Below are 22,484 nucleotides of genomic sequence, written 5' to 3'. Positions count from 1 at the left end.
CAAGGTTTCTCTGTTTTATTTAATTGAGAAGAATTCTTCATCTTTTCCATAATAATGTGATCAGAGTTTATACTTGAGGAATTTAAATGGGGTGGATATTTTGGGTGAATCTGGAGAAATAATTATTTAAAGTGTTTCACAGGTAGTACAATGCAGGACATACACGCCACATCCATAAGATGCCTTTCCATATGAACTGGTTTTAGTCACATAGGCTAAAATAAATCTAAGTAAGGAGCTTAATTTTTCTACTTTGACTTGTATTGGCATATCTTAAATGTTAATTTGTATTGATGAAGAATGGATCTAAAAACTGGATCAGTAATTTTCAGCAATGAACATGTTAATTTCATACAGTGAACTTCAGCATAGGTAATAATATTATAAATAATAATTTTTACTTTTCAGAACTGCTAAAAGTGAATGCTGTTTGGTTGGAGCACTCAGTTGCATTGCATCAGGGACAGAAGTATATATAAGCCATGCTTAGGACATTGTCATTCCTGCAAGTGTCATTCTGATACCAGGGTCAGTGATCACCACTGTTTATTCCAGGTATTTACCTTCGAAGAGGATATGTATGATTCCAGTGTGGTACCAGTAAAGATCTAACCTGTATAATTTGAGTAAACTGAAGTGCTATTCTTCTAAGTGTAGGTTTTTGCTGTAGACTGAGATGAGCTGTCCCCTAAATTCCATTGAGAATCTTCACCAGAGCTCCACTAGCTGTAGAAAGAGCTTACATGCTTAGCTCATCTCCAGCACTGTCACCTGAAGTTGGGTGGGCTGAGTTCCACCTTTGCAAGCTCTGCTTACAAGAGTATACATAGTACCTATGGATTTACTTAGGTATTTAATTGTAGCCTGTATCAGATATGAGCTGTATGCAAAATGACCAACACAGATGTATAGTTCTCAAAATCCAAAACTGCTGCATAATGCCATGCTGAACTAAATATATAGGACATTAGAATATTAGCGTGTATTTTTGTACAGAAAGTCAATGGAGAAATATATTTCTGGTCTGTCAAAGGTTTACTTGAGTCTAGCCCTTCAATGAAGCCAAAAGACTTCATGGTGAAAGAGACAGGTGAATGATGAAAATGCATTATCATTCTGCAGTTGTTTCTTATGATCAACATCTAACCATCCAACCAACAATAATTTCATACCAAAAGCCCTGTGGAATACTTTTTACTGCAAGGAAAATTGTTCTGGAATAACTGCAGCTAAAGATTTATTATAGTCATTAGATTCCAGCTTTATTAGTCCCTATAATGCCTCAGTTTTTATTGTCTGATTACTTCCCCAGATAAGTTGATTATAGTGGTTTGCCTGTTCTACCAGTACAGTTTAGAAAGATCTTTTAATTATTGCACTGCTCCTGGCTTTAAATTGTCTAGATGCAGTTACTTGGTTTTATACCTCCTAAGTTATCGTTTATAGAAGGCCATAAAACAAGTGGATCACTTACACTCTCTGTACCTCATCTAATGAGCTTCCAAAACAACAGGACAATGACAGGAGTTTTTCATCATCATCAAATTCTCATTCAAGCACCCACTAAGAGGCAGCACAATTTCCAAAACTAATTTGGGTAATGGACTAGTATGAGGAAGGAGGACAATTGCTTGAGCAAATTTTGAATTCCAGGTAAAAGTAAGTAGTCTACTAATATATGTGTATGTTTTTCAGGCTATAACTGAGACTTTGAAACTTGAACTGGGAAGGTTGAAGTATTGGGGGGCACAAGGGGAATTAGTAAACAGAAGGTCATGAAATTAATTTGAAACAACTACAGACCACGATCATTGGTATCTACTTGTCATTGTCCCACATTCAGAAGTTGCCATCCACAAGTTGCCAAGAGCATTATTACTAAATTTGTATCACAGTAGGGATAGGAGGGTGTTTAGAACACAAAGCCTGTGGCACCCCTAGAAATTACATCCTTAGTTTTTGACAGTTTAAGATGGAGAACTGACAAGAGGAGCTTTCGCTGCGAGTGACTATGAGACTGCATCACATGAGGAGGGTTTTATTTCAGATTAGGTTTAGAGACAGCATAACATAAGGAGACAGACCTATATAGTTATAACCTCTACAGTTAGATAACCCTTATTTAAGTCTTAAATGAAGTTTTAATAATAGAATTATAGAGTAGTTTGGGTTGGAAGGGTTCTGTAAAGGCCACCTAGTCCAAGCCTCTGCAGTGAGCTGGGACGTCTTCAACTTAGATGGTAGAGGTAAGCACAACATACAGCCAGTGCAGCAGGATTGGTTCAGTGTGCTTTCCAGTTAAAAAACCTGGGGACCATATGTCCTCAAGATGACTGTGAAGACCAGGCTTTATCTTGAATCCCTGTGCCTTATGAAATAATTAACTAAAAGGCAGAGTCCTAACTCCTGTCTGTTTTGCATGCCAGTATTAGCAATATAAAATCAAGGTAGCCACCGGGAATGCTCCTAATGACAATATGAATGAATAAATAAGTAAATAAAAATTCTAATTACAAGAACCAAAACACACTTATGAGGTTGATTGTTAGATACAAAGTAGTATCTTTTTATCCTCATGTCCTTTCCCCAAGTCCACAGATAAATTGTCTCGCCATTTCTGAGGAACTAGAAGGACGTTTAACAAGAAATAATTATGCTAATATGTAATATGGACTCTCATGATCACAGAGCAGGCTACTGCCCCTCTGAGTTGACTACAAATTTTACAGCATTAGTTTCCAAACATTAAAGCAAGACAGTTTAGCCCATGTGAAAGACAATCTTTCTCTCAGAAGTCCTAGTTTGACCAGCCAGGCTGTCAGTCATTGCTACCAGTGAATAGACCAGGCTCAAAATGCCAGCTCTAGTGCAGCAGGAAAGCCTGCCACCCACCCCACCACTTTCACTAGGCTCTGAACATAAGACAGAGAGCAGAGGGCTTAGGCAAGGAATTAGTACTGAGACCAAAAGAGCAAGGAGGAAGGAAAAAGGGGAGCAAGAATGAGTGGTAAACTGCCTGAGCTGGTCCCAGTAGAGATTTCTTCTTACCCATGGTTGCACATCAGCTAACAAGCTCACTGTTTGTGATGCCCCTCCTGTCCTTCTGTTGTGTCAGAATAAGATCACAGAGCTATAGAATATCTGCTCCTAACTTTTTACAAGGCACAGGAGTGAGAGATTATTTGTGTTACATGTATGGTGCATACTGGCTTTGAGAGATAAACACCAATTGTTCTGGGATTTTTAAGAGCAGTGAATAATATTTCTCACTTTATTTGCTCAGGAACAAAACTGTACAAATACCCTTTGATCAGAAACTCAAGAGTATGTCAGCAAAGACAGAACAGTTCATGCTCAGTGTTGTGCTAAAGGTGCCCCATCTTTTAAATGATCTTTTCAGAAAGCAACTAGTTGAAGCCTTTACAGTGTAGACAATATCTTGACCCACTTTGAAGTAACTTGCTGTCTCTTAAAATGCCAACTGCATGGTGTCTCTTTGGGATTAAAAAAGTGCATTAATCATAAAGATAATTAGGACAGTATTCAATGTTTTTGTACAATTCTGGCTAATGATATATTACCTGTGTTGAGGTACCAGGCTGATGTCTAATCAGGCAGGTCATGAGTGTTTGCTCTTTTAGGAGAATGAGGTTTTCCTTAGCCTGGATGACTGTGTTTCTTTCAAACGAAAATGTGAAATGATTTCATTTCACACACACACACACACACACACACACACACACACACGGACCCTTTCCTCCTTTTCTGGTAACTAGAGAGTATTCATTTACTCCATTACAGAAGTATTATTACTCGTTATTTGTGATTTTTCTACAAGTTTGTTCTGTATTGCTTTGGACTTAGGGTCATATGTAGTCAATTTTTTTGCCATGTACTAGTCATCATTCTGTTTTTTCACATTTTTACACACACACACACACACACACGGACCCTTTCCTCCTTTTCTGGTAACTAGAGAGTATTCATTTACTCCATTACAGAAGTATTATTACTCGTTATTTGTGATTTTTCTACAAGTTTGTTCTGTATTGCTTTGGACTTAGGGTCATATGTAGTCAATTTTTTTGCCATGTACTAGTCATCATTCTGTTTTTTCACATTTTTTTATTTATTTTGTTACTTCATGTAATTGTTTCAGATGCACTTACTGTATTAACATAATTGGCTACTTGGCATTTTATGCCAATTTCAAACCTCGTGTTCTGCTCAGTTATACAGGATTATAAAGATGTTTGATCCTTTGAGGATATTTGCTAGAAATTCTAGAAAAATTTTAATTCCTTTATTATTATTTCTTCAGGCAGCTTTTTACATTTAAAAAAATGTGAAGTATCAAGAAATATAATTCTGTGAATAAATCTACATTGAGTTTCCAAAATTATTTTTCTGATGCTGTTTGTCTGGACAGTTACTGAAGAGAAAAAGATCTGCTTCAGATGAAGATTTACAGAACTTGATTTTTTATTTTCTTAAATGTTGTTAGTATTTTGATTTTCAGAAAATGCTAATAGTTGTAATTGACATTGCTTTCTGTCACAAAGCAGTTTTTAATCACTTACAGCTTTTCTGAAATTCTAGCACTGAGATGAAATTTTGCAAAGGAAAAACTCATTTTGGAAATTCCTTTCTAAAAACTGATTTTGAAAAGTTTTAAGGAAAAGATTCAGTAGCTTCACAAGATGTGAAGCACTGATTTCTTTGATTTTTGTCAGTGTTGAAATGAAAAAAAAAAAGCTTTAATTGCACACTTAGAGTATGTTTTTTCCTCTGCAAGACAACGTAGTATTAACAGCTACAAGGTATTAATTCACACATGCACATTCTGGCTAATAACCAGTGCAGAGATATGTGAATTTGCTCACTAAATTTCATTTTCCATTTCCTGTCCAGTTACTGTTCGCTACTGTATCTCTACTTTTCTGAAAGCAGATGGCATGTTCTGGTCTAGATCTTCAGACCTGAGCAGCATTTCCTCTGATGCTATTCTGTTGCAGCTCTGAAACCTTCTGTGAAATCAGGTCCTGAAAGGAATGAATGAATGGTTTTGCAAGTCATGTGGTGACCACACTACTACTGGCTTCCAAACAGCCTGCAGGAGTAAGAGTTATTATCTGACAGTAATATCTATGAGTGCGGAGAACAACCTGTATGGGACTTAGTTCCAGTTCAAGATATGTGCATGTGGCTGCGAGTGCTGGTGTGGTCTTCAAACTGCTTTATATACAGTGGTCACCAATAGAGTCAGTGGAGCCATCAGCTAACCATACAGTAGGTGTTTACTTTGTGCTGAACTTACTTTTTAGGGTCCATTTGCTGTAATTGCTAGATATCTTTAGGTTACAGCAGGGTTCAGGCATCTACATAGAAAAACCTAAATTTAGCTGCCTTAGTTTTAAGCTGTCATTGCGCTGGTGACATTCTCAAGTGATGACTAAGTGAATGAGATTTTAGCTGGAGAACAAGCTTTGCTGCCAGGTATTGCTGCTGCTGAGCCAAGTAGTTCATAGAATCATAGATTCTTCAAGGTTAGAGGAGATCTCTAAGATCATAGAGTCCAACTGTTAACCTGCCACTCTGCTGTAATCCCTAAACCACATTCATCCAGCATCAGATCTAGACACCTCTTAAACACTTCTAGGAATAGTGACTCCAGCACCTCCCTGGGCAATCTATTCCAGTGCCTGACTATCCTAACAAGGAAAAAATTTTCCTAACATCTAATCTGAATCTTCCCTGTCTCAGCTTATGACTGTTGCCTCTAGTCCTCTCACTGCAGGCATGACAGCAGAGACCATTCCCCACCTCCCTACAATGCCCTTTCAGGTAGTTGTAGAGAGCGATGAGGTCACTCCTGAGCCGCCTCTTCTCAAGTCTAAAAAAACCTCATTCCCTCAGCCATTCCTCATACGACATGTTTTCCAGACCTTTCTTGAGCCTCCTGGCCCTTTGCTGGACTCGCTCCAGTGCCTCAATGTCCTTTTTTAATTCAGGGGCCCAAAACTGAACACAGTACTTGAGGTGTGGCCTCACCAGTGGTTGAGGGATGATCGCTTCCCTAGTCCTGCTGGCTGCACTATTCTTGATCCATCCAGGCCAAGATGCCATTGGCCTTCTTGGCCACCTGTGCACACTGTTAGCTCATATTGAGCTGCTGTTCACCAGCACTCCCAAGTCCCTTTCTGACTAACACCACTTGAGCCACCCTTCCCCCAGCCTGTAGCGCTGCATGGGGTTGTTGTGTCCCAAGTGCAGGACCTGGCACTTCGCCTCATTGAACCTCATGCAGTTGTCCTCAGCCCATTGATCGAGTCAGTCCAGGTCTCTCATGTAGCTTTCCTAGCCTCAGGCAGATTGACAGTCCTACCCAACTTAGTGTCATCTCCAATTTTACTGAGTGTGCACTCAATCCCCATGACCAGATAATCAATAAAAATGTTAAATAGGACTGGCCCCTATACTGAGCCCAGGGGAGCACCACTAGTGACTGGCTGCAAACCAGATTTAGCTCCATTCACCACGACTTTCTGGGCCCAGCCATCCAGCCAGTTTTTTACCTGCTGAAGAGTCCAAACATCCAAGCCACGAGCAGCCAGTTTTTCTAGAAGTATACTGTGGGAGACAGTGTCAAATGCCTTACTGAAATCCAGATAGACCAGGTCCACAGCTTTTCCTTCATCCACTAAGTGGGTCACTCTGTCTTAGAAGGAGGTCTTGTTGATCAAGCAGGACCTTCCTTTCATAAACCCATGTCGGTTGGACTTGATCCCCTGGTTGCCTTGCATGTCCTGTGTGATGGCACTCAGGATGATCTCTTCCATGATCTTGCCCATAACTGAGGTTAGGCTTACAAGCCTGTAGTTCCCTGGATCCTCCTTTGAGGACTGTTCTTACAAATTTTCAGTAATTAGAATTCCAAAACTGCCCTCAGCAACCTGTTCTACTGTGCTTGCTTGAAGACAGTAGTTCCAGATGTTCAAGCTAAATTTTCTGCTGTAGCAATTTTAAGCCTTCTATTCCATATCATCATAGTCAGGATAAGGAAAATAATTTATTTGTTTTATCTCTCTAGCTATGTTTTACAGAGCAGTATGTACCCCTCTTCTAATGGCAAACTCTTTACTACTGCCTTTTTTACCCTTTGTTCTTGATTATGCAGATGTAAATGTTGCTCTTCACCCCAACAATTAAAGACAAAATATTTTTAAACCATTCTTCAAGAGTAAGTGATGCAATCACCTTTAATCATGTGGTTACTATTCCTCAAATTTTATGTGATGATCTTGTGGTCTGAAGGGTATCTAGCAGTGCATTCATTATTATTCAGAAGGATTTTCTCTGTCCTTTGTGGGGGAAAAAAAAAAAAGACTGTCACTGCTTTTGGTGATGACAAAGTGCTTTTCAACATAAAACCAAAATATGCCTGGGATTTTAGTTTTCATATGTCAAAACAGGTATATAAACCAGCTATTTCAGCATCTTTTATTGAATGACATGGCAATCTATTAAGTTTGCTGCACAATAAATTTAATACATTACCACTTCCAAAATATTTTCCTTCTTTTTTTTTTTCTTTATTTTCTTCTGTATTTTAATAAGGAAATATAAGATTGCTTGTCGTCACTGGTAATTATTTATTCTCCAACAGAAGAACTAGCATAGTTCTTATAAGACTTTTTCCTAGCTTGCTGCTTTGACAGTAGAAACTGTTTTCTCTGAGGGAGTCTTCAGGAATCCTGTGACAGTAGTCCTAGATAGAAAGCCTATCCTTACGTCCAAAGCCATTATTGAAAATTCTCAGTATTATTCTTGAAAGGCCATAGTATGATACATGAAAGAATTATTACCATTTTAATGCTTAGCCAGATTTGGACTACAAATCACCCTAGCGGTTGTGTGATTGTGCATGACTTCAGTGACATGGTGAAATCTGTCATTGAAGAAAAATTACATATTTTTTCCTCTGAAAACAGATAACTTCTTTGTAACATTGAATTTAATATGTTGGGTCACATCTGCTAAAAGATTATTACACTAGAAGGAGGCAATGGATAATTTATTAAAATACCCCTGCAGGGAGATAGCAGGCTATCTGGTTAATATAGAGGAATGCTTGATGGTTACACTGAAAGCTCCCTGGTGAATCCTTTAACATAGAAGTAGAATGGGAGATGAAAATGATTGCTCGTTATATAATGTTTACTGTGTTATATTGGTGCCTAGCAAATGAATAATATTTATGTTACCAGCTTTTTTCCAGCTTTTTATATTGATCTCCTGCTGTTCTAGAGCTGATATATAATTGTACTGAAAATGGAAAGATGATACTTTTTTGTAATGGAGGGTAGCAAAAAGGTTCTTCAAGCACATCACCCAAGTCAGATATGAGGGGAAAGATACTATATCTTTGTTCCACAGAAGTGTATGATTTTCATTTTCTCTTTCTTCTGAGCTCTTTGTCTCCTCTCCTTGTAAACTAAAAGGAACTGTGGATACAGTGTCCCACAGGCAGGAAGAGTTTCTTAGTGAGTGGGAAAACTTTTTTCCTCTGCCTTAAAGAAACCTTGCTGTGCCATGCTTCCCGAGTTTCAGAAAGGAACTGATGACTGCATGTCTTTCCATGAATGCTGAAAGCTAAAAAGGTGACAAATAGCTGTTCTGTGTTACTGAATGTACAGCTCCTGTGTAACTGGCCATCCTTAGACAAAGATTGTCATTCATACCATAAGAACTGAGAACTGACATTGTACTTGTGGGTTTTGTCCTGGAGAGTTCTTGGGGGGTCCCCGACTTGATATTGGGGACCTGGGGGGGATTGAAAGTGATATTGGGGGGCTGGAGGGTGTTTTCCTGCTAACAACAAAGGACAGTTTTACATGGCTGCTAAGAGCTCAATGAACCTAAAAAGCCCTCAGGGTCACTTGCTTTCGGTGATTTCTTGGGCCGATGCTTCTGGGTTCATCCACACCTGCCGTTGAGCAAGCCAGGCCTTAGAAATAGCAATGGTTTCTTGAAAACTTGAGCTGGCAAATTTTCAGAAAAGGAAAGAGGCACACACACCCCCCCACACCCCCCCAAACCACAAAACCCAACAAACCTTGTGCATGTTATGGATTGCCCTTTTTAGGCCCAGTGACATTATGGGAGAAACTTTGGACCATATCTGTTAGTCACTGTGGTCTGTAGGTTTGGGGTGGAGAGATCCTTGCCTTTGCGATAAGAGTTAATTCTGTAAGTTTTGCTGGATTCAAGGGGTAGAACACTTGGAAGAAAGACAGTGCTGTACTCCTTACCATCGTTTAACTGCATGAAAATGCAGCAAAGACATCACTTTTCTATGAAATGGATGATATTAAAAATAAGACAGAGCAAGACTGGAATTTGCCACAGATTGGAAAGCATTGCTGCTATATCATCTATGGGGAAGGAAAAACCAACATTAAAAACATCTATATTGTAAAGAAAAAAAACCAAATGAAAATGAAGCTCCTCTTTGGTCAATTTATTTCCCTGGTAAATACATTCCTTAAGTGCGTTATTGTGTGCTTCAGTATAAATGCTTGATTTCAAGTCATAGGTCGGAATGAAAAACCTGAAGTGTTAAGGGGAGAAAAAACAATATATTAAAGCATGGTATTTGGTGGTTTATCCTGAAAAAGGAGTAAACTCCTACATATCAGGCAGTTTGGGGTTTTTTTCTTCTTCTTGGTAGCTAATGCCATGGAAAATTACAGTCCCTTCTATTATAAGAAGGATAAACAGGGATATGCGCTGCTGCTTTAGTACCATTCCTTTATACATTTTAATACATTTTTATATTTAAAGCTTCATATGATCTTTGTGAATAAGTAAATGGAATTTAGTAGGGTGGTTTAAATCATATTTAAATTCTGCTTCCCCCATACCCCTGAAAAGCAATAGCATCTATTCAATTGTGCATACCAAAGCTGCAGATGAGTTTATAATGGTAAAGTAAGAAAAACTCCACGCAGAACTGTCTGAGTTCAGCATTGAACACGACAGTAAAAGTCTTACACAGCAAAAACCAAAAGTAGTCAAGGGTGTTTATTTTTCATCCCATACAGAAGCAGCTCAAGCTTAGGAGATCCTCTGATGCTTGGATGGAGTTAGTATTGGTTTAGCATTACTTATTATTTAGCAGTCTTTCTCTGAGGTTTAATGTAGATTACATGATTTTTTTACCCAAAATTCTATGTAGGATCAGAACCCCAGAGATACAGTATCATTTAACAAATCATAAGCACAGCTTCCAGTGGCATGTGGTACCTTTTGTCGTTCCTGAACAGTGCACCTGAGGACTTGGGAAGCAGAATAAAACATGGCTAGTTACAATAACTTGTTATCCAAAGTACTTGCTTACAGCATTGCAGCGGTCTTGTGATATTAAGGGGTATGATGTTTGGGTTTAGCTTTACATATACGAGTTACTTCATCCCCTGTGCAAACTTCTACAAAGAAAATAGTAATTTTACTTCTTTTTATGCTATTGATGACTTACTGTCCATAGAGGGAGAAAAAGAAGTAATGTATAATTAAAGCAAAAATATATGCTACTAATTATAGATGTACATAACTAATAGTTACTTGTATCAGCCAATATATATTTCCCTTACTTGTGTCAGAAAAGGTGGAGACTTTTTTCCTGATGAAGCGCAAAAGCAAAGTTTAGCTGTAGCAAATGTGAAGAAAAGCAGTTTTCTTCTTCATATCCTTCCAGTAGCATATTTACATTTTTTAACAGCTACAATACTTAATGCGACCAAATAGACATTGTTTAAGAGTGAACTGCTATGAATTAAATTGCTGTTTAAACTGACACCATTTACTCAATTTGCTCAAATGCAATTTACTTTGCACAATTTACTTCAATGCTGGTTTGCCACATACTGTTGCTGCTCTGCTACTGTGTGATAGCTTGCTAAGCTGTAGAAACTTGATCACTTTAAGAGATCTTGGTCTGACCTTTCAGTGTTGAACATGTTTTCAGCTGGAAGTTCAACTACTTGACTTTTTGGGCCCCTCCTAACCTAAGTAACTGATGTCTATGAACACTTCTAATCACAGAATCCCAGAATGGGTAAGGTTGGAAGGGACCACACTGGGTCATCTGGTCAAACTTCCTTGCTCAAACAGGGTCATCCTAGAGCACATGGCACAGAATTGCATCCAAATGACTCTTGAATATCTTCAGTGAGGGAGAATCCATAATCTCGCTGGACAATCTGTTCCTGTGCACAGTCACTTGCACAGTAACTTCTTAGCTATCCCTCATATTCAGGTGAAACCTCTCATGCATCAGTTTCATTGCCTGTTGTCCTATTGCTTGGCACCGTCGAGAAGAGCCTGACTCAACCCTCTTGACACCCTCCCTTCAGATTCTTACATATGTTGATAAGGTCCCTTCTCAACTGTCTCTTCTCAAGGCTGAGCAGGCCCAACGCTCTCAGCCTTTCCTTGTAAGAGAGATGCTCCAGTCCCTTAACGATATTTGTTGCCCTCTGCTGGACTCACTCCAGGAGCAACATGTCTCTCTTGTAATGAGGAGCCCAGAACTCGATACACCACTCCAGATGCATCCTCACTAATTGCTCTAGGCGAAGAAGTAGACATATATAGTCATTATGTCTTTCATAATACCATATTAATGTGCAAAAATAACAGTTCTCTTCATCCTTCCACATCAATTGAACCCTTTGGAAAAAAAAATCCTTGACTATAATATGATGAAAAATGCTTTATCCAAAACTTGACTGCACATTATTCAATTTGTGTGACTGAAGATTGCTTTTTCATAAAGGAGTTTGTGCTTGCAATAAGTAAGGAATCAATTTCTTTTCAGTGTAATTTGAAATAGCCTTACTTGAAAATCATGCATTTTACCAGCACAGTTACTCCAGACATTTGCTGTGAAATACGAAAGAAGTAATGAACTGTGTGTTTTTTTAATCTTCTAGGTAAAAAGAAGAAGCCAAAGCTCTTAAACAAGTTTGATAAGACCATTAAATCTGAACTAGATGCTGCAGAAAAACTACGTAAAAAAGTAAGTTTTGAATGTTTCACTCAGGGCTGCAGGCAGTGGACAAAAATGAATAAATTAAAAACTTAGAAAAAGGGAGAATGACTTTTAGATTTTTATTTTTTTTAATTAACTTTTTTAATTTAAATATGCAGTGCATATTTGTTCTTCAGTTTTAATTTCTGCTGGATAGTTTATCTTAAATTTTTTAAAGTCATAAGTGTATGTCTGTTCATGTGTGTTTGCTCACTGTTAACCTTGAAAATATTTAGCTTAACCATTGAATTTCTTTTTAAATTAATCACATGGAACAGGATTAGTTCTATCCTATCACTGTTGTCCATTTGAGTACTGAAGTCAACTGTGACAGAAGAACTTAATATAAGTGTGTTAATATGGATCTCTTACTAAGTGTTCATATGCCTCATGGGCATGAGGTGCAGATCTTTGAAGTAGGCATTGCTGGGATTCCATCTGCATCCTGTGAGTGTCTCTGCTCCCATACGGTTGCTTAGAGTACAAAGCAGATGTTCCTGCTTCTCACCAGTGTCAGCAAGACTGTAATGTCAATCAGTCAGTTCAGGTAGTTCTGCATTTAATAACTTGACTATGAAAAACAAAGGAAAAAACCCAACAGTAAACAAAACCTCTCATCTCCCCTTATAGCTTCCAATTTATTTGAGTATTTCAGTAAACAAGATGTTTGCAGAGGTGTCCCTTTTCCAGATGTGAGATTCAATAGTAAAACAAGACTATGAGACTGACTGTTAGAAATAAGAGATTTAATCTTCTAAAAACTCCTATATGCCTCACAGACAGTCCCAGCACATGAAGTACAACTGCAGGTCTTTGAGATGGATGAGCAATGAGATACACTATTTTCAGTACAGTACAATAAAAAATATTTTTTTTCCTGCACGTGTAAGGTTATTCATGATTTTCAGAACACTGTGCAGTTTTGACTTTATATTGCCATCATGCAGCCCCAGACTTCTGGTTGGTTTGCAGTGAGACTGGAGAGCACTGGCCTTAGGCACTAACCTCAGGCTGCCACTGCTGCTGTTCCCCACCAGAAGCTTTCTTTACCTGTTAGAATACAAAAATAAGGGAATTTTCATGATTCTTGTTACTTAAGCAATTGGTTACTCAGAGAAAGGTGTAATAAAAACTTTTGATGAGGCTATAGGGTCAGTTGGCTAACTCTCTTAGCCTGTCTGTGTCTCTTGGTAAATTACAGTGTTCTTATTGGATAGAATTATAAATTTTGATAAATATTTCTGCTTTCCAGGGAAAAGTCGAAGAAGCTCTAAGGGCCTTTGAAGCATTAGTGAATCAATATCCACAAAGTCCTCGAGCAAGATATGGGAAAGCACAGGTACTACAAAAAAGCCATAAATGTTAACAAAAATATAAACATTTTTAAGCAATAGACTTCTAAACTGCAGACAGAACTAATTTATAAATTTGTGTTTTCTAGAAGGAAAAATAAAATAATTATGCAATCTGTCATATTGTATCTCTTTCAGTCCACAATCCTTCCCCAGTTGCTTTGGGAGCTTTTGTCTAACTTTAGTCTACTGGGAAGTGTTTTAAATCACACAAAATTAAGACACATCCTGTAGATCTCTTAAAAACTGCCAGGTCAGTGGTATGAGATCAATCCCAGCTAATGACCCAGTGCAGGAACAATAGGCAGAACTTAACTGTTACATACTGTTTGCATAAATTGGGAGGCTGTGAGATAAATGCTGCTTTTTGCTTAGTGGGAATAGGGAAGAGGATTTGGAATTTTTATAGAGTGAGTGTTAAAGGATAAAGAACATAAATTCTTAGTCAAGGAGCTTTAAATAGCTTTTTCTTGTGGAGTGATTTATGTTTCAGGGATTCCCCTTCAAAAAAAAATCCAACCAGAATGCATCAGAAAATCAACTGCATTCATAATACTTTTGAGCTGTGTTGGGACATCTCAGAAGAGAATAATATTTGAATTTTCATGTATAGTAGGATAATCCTACTGCACTAGGATAAAAGGCTCCTTGAATTCATCTTAATCAAGATTAAAACTGTAGGAAGGAATTGTGCTATTAGACAATTAATGAGGCACTTGAACTAGAGTCACAACCAGTTTTCACTTGGTTAATAATAGTCATGCTAAATCCAAAGCATGATTATTCATAAAACTTTCATGCAAGCACTCGGTACACAGCAGACCAAATACTTCAGTGCCCCGTGAGAGTGGTAGTCTGATGAAGTCTTTGCCTTCTTACAGTAGGAGACCACTTTGGTTCATATACTATTTTAGAATGTTTGAAAGGTCAATACAGACCAAGATCTGAAGTAATAATTAGATGTGCTTTCATAGAGTGTATAAAAATAGCAATAAATTAATTTTCAGTAGCCTTTGTGGATTCATACTAGTCATTTTACTGAACACTCATATTAATATGACCAATTACAATTTGATGGAATCCAGTATGTGTAAGCTGAAGGTGTTTGAAGGAATGAGAAAGCTAGGGGCTTTAGACAGATGGATTACTTTTAGGATTTAAATTGTAGCACAGTATTTATATTTTTAAATAGGTAGTCATACCAACGCAATCAAAAATCTGTGTTAATGTATGTTTTAGGTGCAAATTTTCTTGTATTTACGTTTTTAGCTTAGGTAACAAGAATTAAGGATAATTCTGATGTGCCTTTCCATAAAGCACAATCCGTAGTCTAACAGTTGCATAGTTTGCCTGTTAAGAAAACAGTTATTTTTGAAACTAATGGATTATTATGTTCTAATAATGGGTTTGTGATTCTTTCTAGGCTGAGGATGACTTAGCTGAGAAAATGAGAAGCAATGAGATGCTGCAACAAGCTATCAACACCTATGATGAGGTGGTTAGTCTGCCAAATGTCCCTTCAGATCTGATAAAACTGAGTTTGAAGCGAGAAGCAGACAGGCAGCAGTTCCTTGGTAAGATTTGAGGGTGGTATAAAAATTATGGAAGTTGTGTGGGCAAGACTTTGAAAAGATCACTAAAGGCACTAAAACTGCCAATTCCATTGAATTTTTGCCATCCTAAGATCTTAAATGCCTATGAAGAATATTTTAAAATTATTTACAATTCTTCTAGGGAACTAGTGTTCATAATTTGCTTGTATGATAACAGTGCCTGTAGAAAGCTGCAGTAGGTGCTATGAGAAGTTGTTATGAGAGGTGCTCAGAAGTTTTTATTGACAGAGAAAGAAGAAATTTTTTTTCTACCGAAGCTGAAGAAAATCATGAGCAAATTAATGGCATATGCAGAATAAACATACTCAAAGTAAACTTCTAGTAGACATAGAGAAGAATGGAATTCAGGGATAACTTTGGGTTAGATTGTAGGTTTAGATCTCAATTCTGGGGTGTATCAGAAGTACTGATTAGAATATGAGGCACAATCAGCTTTGGAGAAAACGGTTCTGTTGCCATGGGTGGGATTTTTAATATCAACTTGTTTTGATCTTGCTATTCCTCAGCAAGGCCTAATCTAGAAAGCCAAGGAACATAGTTAATTTTAAGCACATAAAGCATGATAAATTTCATAATGGAAATAGAGTAGAACTATTACTTAACGCTAGAATTGCATTTAATTACTTAATTAAGATTAAGTTTATTATGAAATGTTTACCTAGTTCTGTCGAGTGCTTTGATGTCTGTGTATGGTAGAGCAACCAAAGCTTAAGTAACGTTGTTCCTGCTGCACTGTGAAGGGTTCTCCACAAGAGGCTACCATAACACCGCATGATCTGTGCTTGCAGTGATTCCCTGACAATATTCCTGGTACTAGGGGTATTCCTACACCCCTAGCGACAACCAAGCAGCAGAACACGCTCCTGTCTGCACAAGTTTTTTTTAAGTTCTCCTTGATTGTTAGTGAAAGTGGAGCACTTGGCTCTGATTTGTGTTTTCTTAGATGTCGTGTATGTTGTTACTCGGTTCTGCAGTTGTAATTAAGTCTTGTTCAATCGAATCAGGTCGCATGAGAGGTTCACTGGTTACTCTACAGAAATTAGTTCAGCTGTTTCCCAGTGATACTTCGTTCAAGAATGACCTTGGTGTTGGTTACCTCTTGATAGGAGATAACAGCAATGCAAAGAAAGTATATGAAGAGGTGAGTTTCCATTCCAGTGAAGGAAAAATATTATTTGCATTCATTCTAAAGATTGCTTTCTTTTAACATTTTTAGTTGTTAAACATTTCACATGTGAGCTTTTGAAGGGTTAATATAGGTACAGGTGTTTTTTTCTGGTGCTGTTTTTAATTATCTTCTAATTTTAATTCAGATTTCCTGATGCTGTCATGCTAAGTTTTTTCTCATTGACAGAGAAATGCATATTTTTTTCATATGCTTAATAATATTTGAAATCTTATACCTTGTGGTAGACATATTAGGTCTGGAATGTATTGACAACTCATATAGGTATAATGCATAGTATAAAAAAAGATATCCAGTCTGCAAGACAAGGAAAACAGAAGTAAGATAGTTTCTTTACAACAACAGCATCTCTAACCATGTGATCAAGTAGTTCAGTACTCGCACAGCTATTTAGCCTTTGTTTTTTCAAGTTTTTGTAGCTAGCTTAAATTCTGTTGTTCTTTCATGATGTTTGTGGTGTGGACAATTAATTGGATTTATATTCGTGACTTATACTATGGATATCAGGCAGGGGAAACTTCACTGCCAGGAAGGACCACTCTGCTCCTGTGATCTAGAAACCCCTGTTGACATCTGGAAACTGTCTGAGAGATGGGGAGCCTGACATCTTTGGTAGAGCACAAGCTGTCAGCACCTGACCAGAGATGGCCTTGTTGATGTTGGCACACGTGTTGCGGTGCTTGTTTAGTCCTGGCCTTGTACAGTAATTGGCTGGTTATGTTGGCTGGAGAGGAGTCAGCATGATTTGTACCACCTCCTGAGAATAAAGGCTCAGTTTTCCATCCCCCGCATCTGTGAGTTTGAGAGTATTTTCATCTCTGGTAGTTTCTGAAAGAGAAGGAGAATGTTCAACCACATGAACCACATGGTTGGAAGCAGGAGCTGAGTGCTAGTAATACCTTTTTTTTTCCCTCAAGCTCCTCTGGTAGTCTCAGATGTCACCAGAATATTGTTTGCTTTGCTACTTTGGCTACTTTGTAGGTCCCTCCATGAAACATTTCGATAATTTTTGGCCTGTTGTCAGAATTTCTGAGAGGATTGGAAGCCTCAGCATTTAAAGATATAATTGATTAACCAAACCTGCTACTCAAGCTGCAAGGAACTTGAGAAAATGAAAACATACTCCTTTTGGGCAAAATTTTCCTTTGCAATTGTGAAGTGTTTTGCTGCAAACAACATAGTTGTTAGAATTTCTCAATATCAATAATTGCAGGAGTTTTTATACATTGAAGAAGGTCATGAGTTTGCTATATTTTGATAATTTATAGTTTGCTATATTACTTTGATATTGTTTTATATACTTCAGAAGAAATATATACTACTCTGATTAAGAACAGATATGCAAAAGAGGGACTGGTATGCTTTTAATACATTGTTTTCCATTCTTCTTATAGACTTTATCCAGTATAATTACTCTGTTTTGCAGTTCACTAACCACTGAACTAGAATAGATTATAATGATGTTCTATCCTCACAAAAGAGCAACAAATGTTTTCTTAAAAGGAGTTGGACTTATTCTTTTTTAAAATCATGATGGTTTTGTTCATATTCTGCATATTCCTCAGGCTGAATTCCAACACAGTAATGTAATGTTGTTGTTATAATTCGGGATAAGTTTATACTAAGAATTTTATGAAACAATACATAGCCAAACAATCAAGGAGAAGCTTATATGTACCTGCTTTTATTCTTTGTTCTACTGAAGGCTTCTTACACAGTTTTGGGCAGATTTCTTAGGGACTACATAGTCTGCTCCAGAGAGCTTCACTCAGCTCTTGCAATGCATATTATAAAGTGATTGGCATATGGTTTGGAGATCCTACTTAGATGGTCAGGTTCTCTTCATAGTCAGTAGAGTGGCTGACTGTGAGTAGTGGTTCTGGGTGCCTCCAGGAGACATCTTGCTTTTACCATGATTTTTGAAAAATCTGGGAAATTTCTGTAGTGTGACTAAATCCTTCTCACTAGCATAGGACAAATTAGTCTTTTGATAGAAAAATGTAAGAGAGCACAGACAAAAGCATGGACTCAGTGCTGCACAGTACATTCCTCCGATAGTTATGAATTCTGAGTTCTGTTTCCCACTGTAAGGATGTTCATACATTTTATTCAAGTGTTCTTTTATGCAGAAAACATGGGCATCTAAGAGCAGAGTTCAGGACGCATCCTCAAGAGAACATACCCTTTACTCAACTAAAATCTCAGCTTTTCATTGATTCCCCTCTGGTCTCATTCTTTTCTTCATGGTTGTCTAACTTTGTGTGGGTGATACTTGTTTCTGCTGCTCAGGCAAATGCCCAAGTAGTTAAACACTCTTCTATGCAGAATCTAAACTTCAAATTTCCCATTTCCTGGGAATCTGTTAGATTCATGGGCAAAAGGTACCCATGTCCTTCTTTGCTTCCTGCTGTAACATTTCAATCTTAATTCAGTGTTACTAGTCTGTATTAAGCATGGACTGAACACATGCAAACAGCTGGATCCTTCATAGGCACTGTCCCCTACATGGATCACAGTACATAGCATTTCAGACCAGATTAACTCTAGCTTGCATCATCTCCAAGGAATTGAATAGAAACCCAAGGAATTCTACTGGATGAAAACGTTCTGCTTTTGCTTTACATTTAATAGCTAGTTTCCTTATTTTGCATTCAGTTCTTTTTGGTTTTGTTCCAAATTTGTTATGTCTTAGCAGCTTAATTTAGGTCTTTAATATATGTTCCTTCTTTTAGCTACAGAAGCAGTGTGTATAAACACTGAGCTTCAGATCAAGAGAGGTTTCTGCTTCCAACAGTTGTGTGGTATAGTCTAACTGACTCAAAATACACTTTTCTAGTTTGCCTTTGCCAGAATTTTTGCTGAACCACAGATGGAAAATGGTGTCCAACTGGAAAGGATTTCAGTTTTACCTCTAATATTAAGGCATTTTCTTCATTTTTGAGCATAACACTTGGGGACATGGAAACATAACCTTAGTCCTGGTAGAATTCAGAGCTATTTTTATTTTAAAAGAAAACATAATGTTAAAAGTAATCCTGGTAGGATTTAGAGCTATTTTTGTTTTCAGAGATCTACAGATTATAAAAAAATACAGCACAAGAGAACTTTATAAGACCAGTTACACTCCAAGTAGCACTTTTTCTGCCTGCCATACTGAGGCATGTCTGCATGGCTCAATGCAGCATTATACAGACACGTGTAAGCCAGCCCTGACTGAGCTATCTCAGGTACCAAAACCAGAATGCCCACATTAACACAGTACTCTGCCCTGGCTAATTAGCCACTGATAGCCCCAGAGGTTAATTTCTACATTCATGATAAATATTTAATGGACTATGAGCAGTTTAGTAAAACTTATTTCTAAACGTAATTAATATTGCATGCAGCAACAGCAACAGACTAATACAATTTACATTAAATACTTCCAGCGTAATTTCTGCTGATTGTATCTCTTTGCTTCTCTTTAGGGGCTCTGAATGTAGATCATTCCTTAATGCAACTCGGCATAGTTTAAATGAACCGTAATACAGAAAATTCTATTCTGTCTTAATTAATCAGATAGCTTTATTCTATAGTTAAAGAATCTGTAACTAAATTATATGGCTAATAAATATTTCTGTCAGTCATTTCATTTCACCCTGCAGGTACAGATTCTTGGATCAACATAATTATACACAGAATGCTGTAGTCAAAACACATAAGATGCATAAGGTGGTAGTGTATTCTTATACTAGGGATCAAGCTCATTGTTACTATGGCACTTTTTGCTAACAATGTCTCATATTGCAGACTTCACATAGATTCTCAAATTGTTTGTTCTTTCATAGTAACTCTATTCTTCCAAAAGAAGTGAAATGCTGCTATTTTTAACTCATAATATTTTAAACCCACAATGATTTTGGTTTTGCTTGGATGTAGTTTGCATGTAATAAGGTTTGAGACGGCAGAGAAATTGCTCCAGAGAACTTGTTATGGTTTTGCTTGTAATTATTTTGGTTATGAAATTATGTTAGACAGTAACTGGAAAAGGCAGAGGGAAATAACTGTAATGTATGCAGGCTATATGTATGATACAAGTTTAGTAGCTTCAGAAATTGATTTAGGCAAGAGAAATTGCTCATCTGTTCGTTGTTTTGTATTTAGCAACTGTCTAGACATTCAGCAGGTATCAGCCTCTGTAGTTCCACTCACTGCCAAGCTCTTGTGCTGATCCTCACAGACTGAGGTTCTGTCCTGATAAGACCGTCCACCTTATTTTAAGGAGAGAAGAGGTGTAAAAACAGATTAACTTGACCATGTAATTGATACTGCATAGAGCTACAAATGATATTGAACATACACATCATAGAAATGCAGAGCTGAAAGTAGTTCAAGACATACTCTAATTTTCCCCGTGGCTGAGGTAGACCAAATGCATTTAAATTATCTGACTGGTGTTGGGGCTGCATGTTTTAGAACTCAGGCTGGCCAGCCTCATACCTCGTCTACTGTGAAAGCACATTAAGTCAATACTGCATTAGACTTTGCATTACCTTCTTTCTCTTGGCCAGGAAAGTGTACAATGTTCCTGAGAGTGTTCCAGTTTACCATCGTGCTGTTGGTGTTCCAGGGTTGGCACATCCCCATCACATGATGCAGGTGTTACTTTGCAGCATCTTTCTAAATTGTATTCACTATGTGTCACAGCATAGTATATTTTTTTTGCCAAAACTAGTTTGCCACCAGTAGAAACCTATCTAATTTTAAACTATTTCAGGTATATTTCTATGCTGTGCTTCCCATGACTCTGCTGCAGACTTTTTCAAGAGCAGCTGCTGTCCTTCAGATTAGTGAAACTTGGAATAAGGAACTTAATTGTTAATGAATAGATTTAATTCTGTCATGTAACACGCTGTACCTCAAGAAAGAAGGGAGAAAAAGGATGAACAACTGAAAAAGAAGAGAGTCAGTAATGGAAGAAAATATCATTGCATCACTAAATAGTAGTATGTGCACGTTTATTAATTTGCATAGATCCATACAGGTGAATTTAATTAATTTGCTCTCAAACAGGTTCTAAATCTGGCTCCAAATGATGGGTTTGCCAAAGTACATTATGGCTTCATCCTGAAGGCAGAAAACAAGATAGCAGAGAGCATACCCTATCTACAGGTACTTTCTCACTCACAGTAAATGTTTTACCCAACAAAAAGTAGAATTGAAATGTATGAGATGTCTCAAACTAGAAGCATGCTAATTACAAATCACAGTTTAAGCTATTTGTTGGAGTTATATTGCTGTATCACTGCCTATGAACTGGAACAAGCTTGTACATTGAGACTCCTCTATTCTTAAATATCAAGTATTTGTTTTATTAATGGTTAACCTGAAGCACACAGCTTTGAGCCTCAAATTGTTTTGAGGTTGGCAGTATGCTGCAAACCAAAGGTTCTTGAAAGATCCAGAGAAGGCTTGCATTTTCCCACTTCTGAGTGTTTGGGAAGGAATACTATAAACCTTTTCTAAAACATTTGTGCATATGTTTATAGGGTATGGGGCAAGTGTCCACCTCTCAATACACTTCTGTCTTGGAGAGATGGAGGGAAGAGGCCATGGGATTTGGAAAAATGATAGTATTTCTCAATTACTTTTTTCTGGCATATTGTATTAATTCAGTTTAAGTTCCAGGTTGCTGTGGGGGGTTATGTTTTCTAGCTAATTTCATAGCCTGTCTTTTGCATAGAATTGACAGCCTATTTACAGCAGACAAATGAACTCTTTCAGAAGTCTCATTGAAATTTCTCTTGTACCTTTTTCTTTTATTTATTTATTTAATTTTTAGGAAGGAATAGAGTCTGGTGACCCTGGCACAGATGATGGACGTTTTTATTTTCATCTGGGTGATGCCTTACAGAGAATGGGAGACAAAGAGGTACATGTTTAACATGCTCTTGCTTGAAAGTCTAGACCCCTGAGGGACTATGGAATCCTGGAAAACCTTTAATGATGGGCTTAGTTTTGAAAACTTGACTAGACCCTTTGCAACAACAATCCAGCATATATGTGTGTAGATGTCAGTATGAGCAACACCAAAAAATCTGTCATTAACATAACATTGCAATATCTTAGCATCCCTTGCTTTGGAACTAATCTAAACTTTTGAAGCTGGCATGGGGCAGCTTGAACCAAGGGGCTAAATTTTTTTAGAACTTTAGATGTTTGTAGAGTCTGTTTTCTGTTCATATCACTTACAACAAAGATTT

General features: G+C 37.5%; 1 protein-coding gene across 1 annotated transcript in view; it reads left to right on the top strand.

The window, feature by feature from the left end:
• Window positions 1-22,484, top strand: part of ASPH (aspartate beta-hydroxylase) — a 97,036-nt gene that overhangs the window by 53,232 nt on the left and 21,320 nt on the right. Inside the window, exons 16-21 of the mRNA XM_009071799.1 lie at window positions 11,994-12,079; window positions 13,344-13,430; window positions 14,867-15,017; window positions 16,061-16,197; window positions 21,295-21,393; window positions 22,064-22,153. Of these exons, the coding sequence (XP_009070047.1) occupies window positions 11,994-12,079; window positions 13,344-13,430; window positions 14,867-15,017; window positions 16,061-16,197; window positions 21,295-21,393; window positions 22,064-22,153 (650 nt within the window). The remainder of the gene's footprint in view (window positions 1-11,993; window positions 12,080-13,343; window positions 13,431-14,866; window positions 15,018-16,060; window positions 16,198-21,294; window positions 21,394-22,063; window positions 22,154-22,484) is intronic.

The sequence above is a fragment of the Acanthisitta chloris genome, unplaced genomic scaffold (assembly GCF_000695815.1).
Source record: "Acanthisitta chloris isolate BGI_N310 unplaced genomic scaffold, ASM69581v1 scaffold12603, whole genome shotgun sequence".
Taxonomy (NCBI): domain Eukaryota; kingdom Metazoa; phylum Chordata; class Aves; order Passeriformes; family Acanthisittidae; genus Acanthisitta; species Acanthisitta chloris.
Note: the sequence above shows the minus strand (reverse complement) of the source record. Positions and strands in the feature narration are given on the sequence as shown.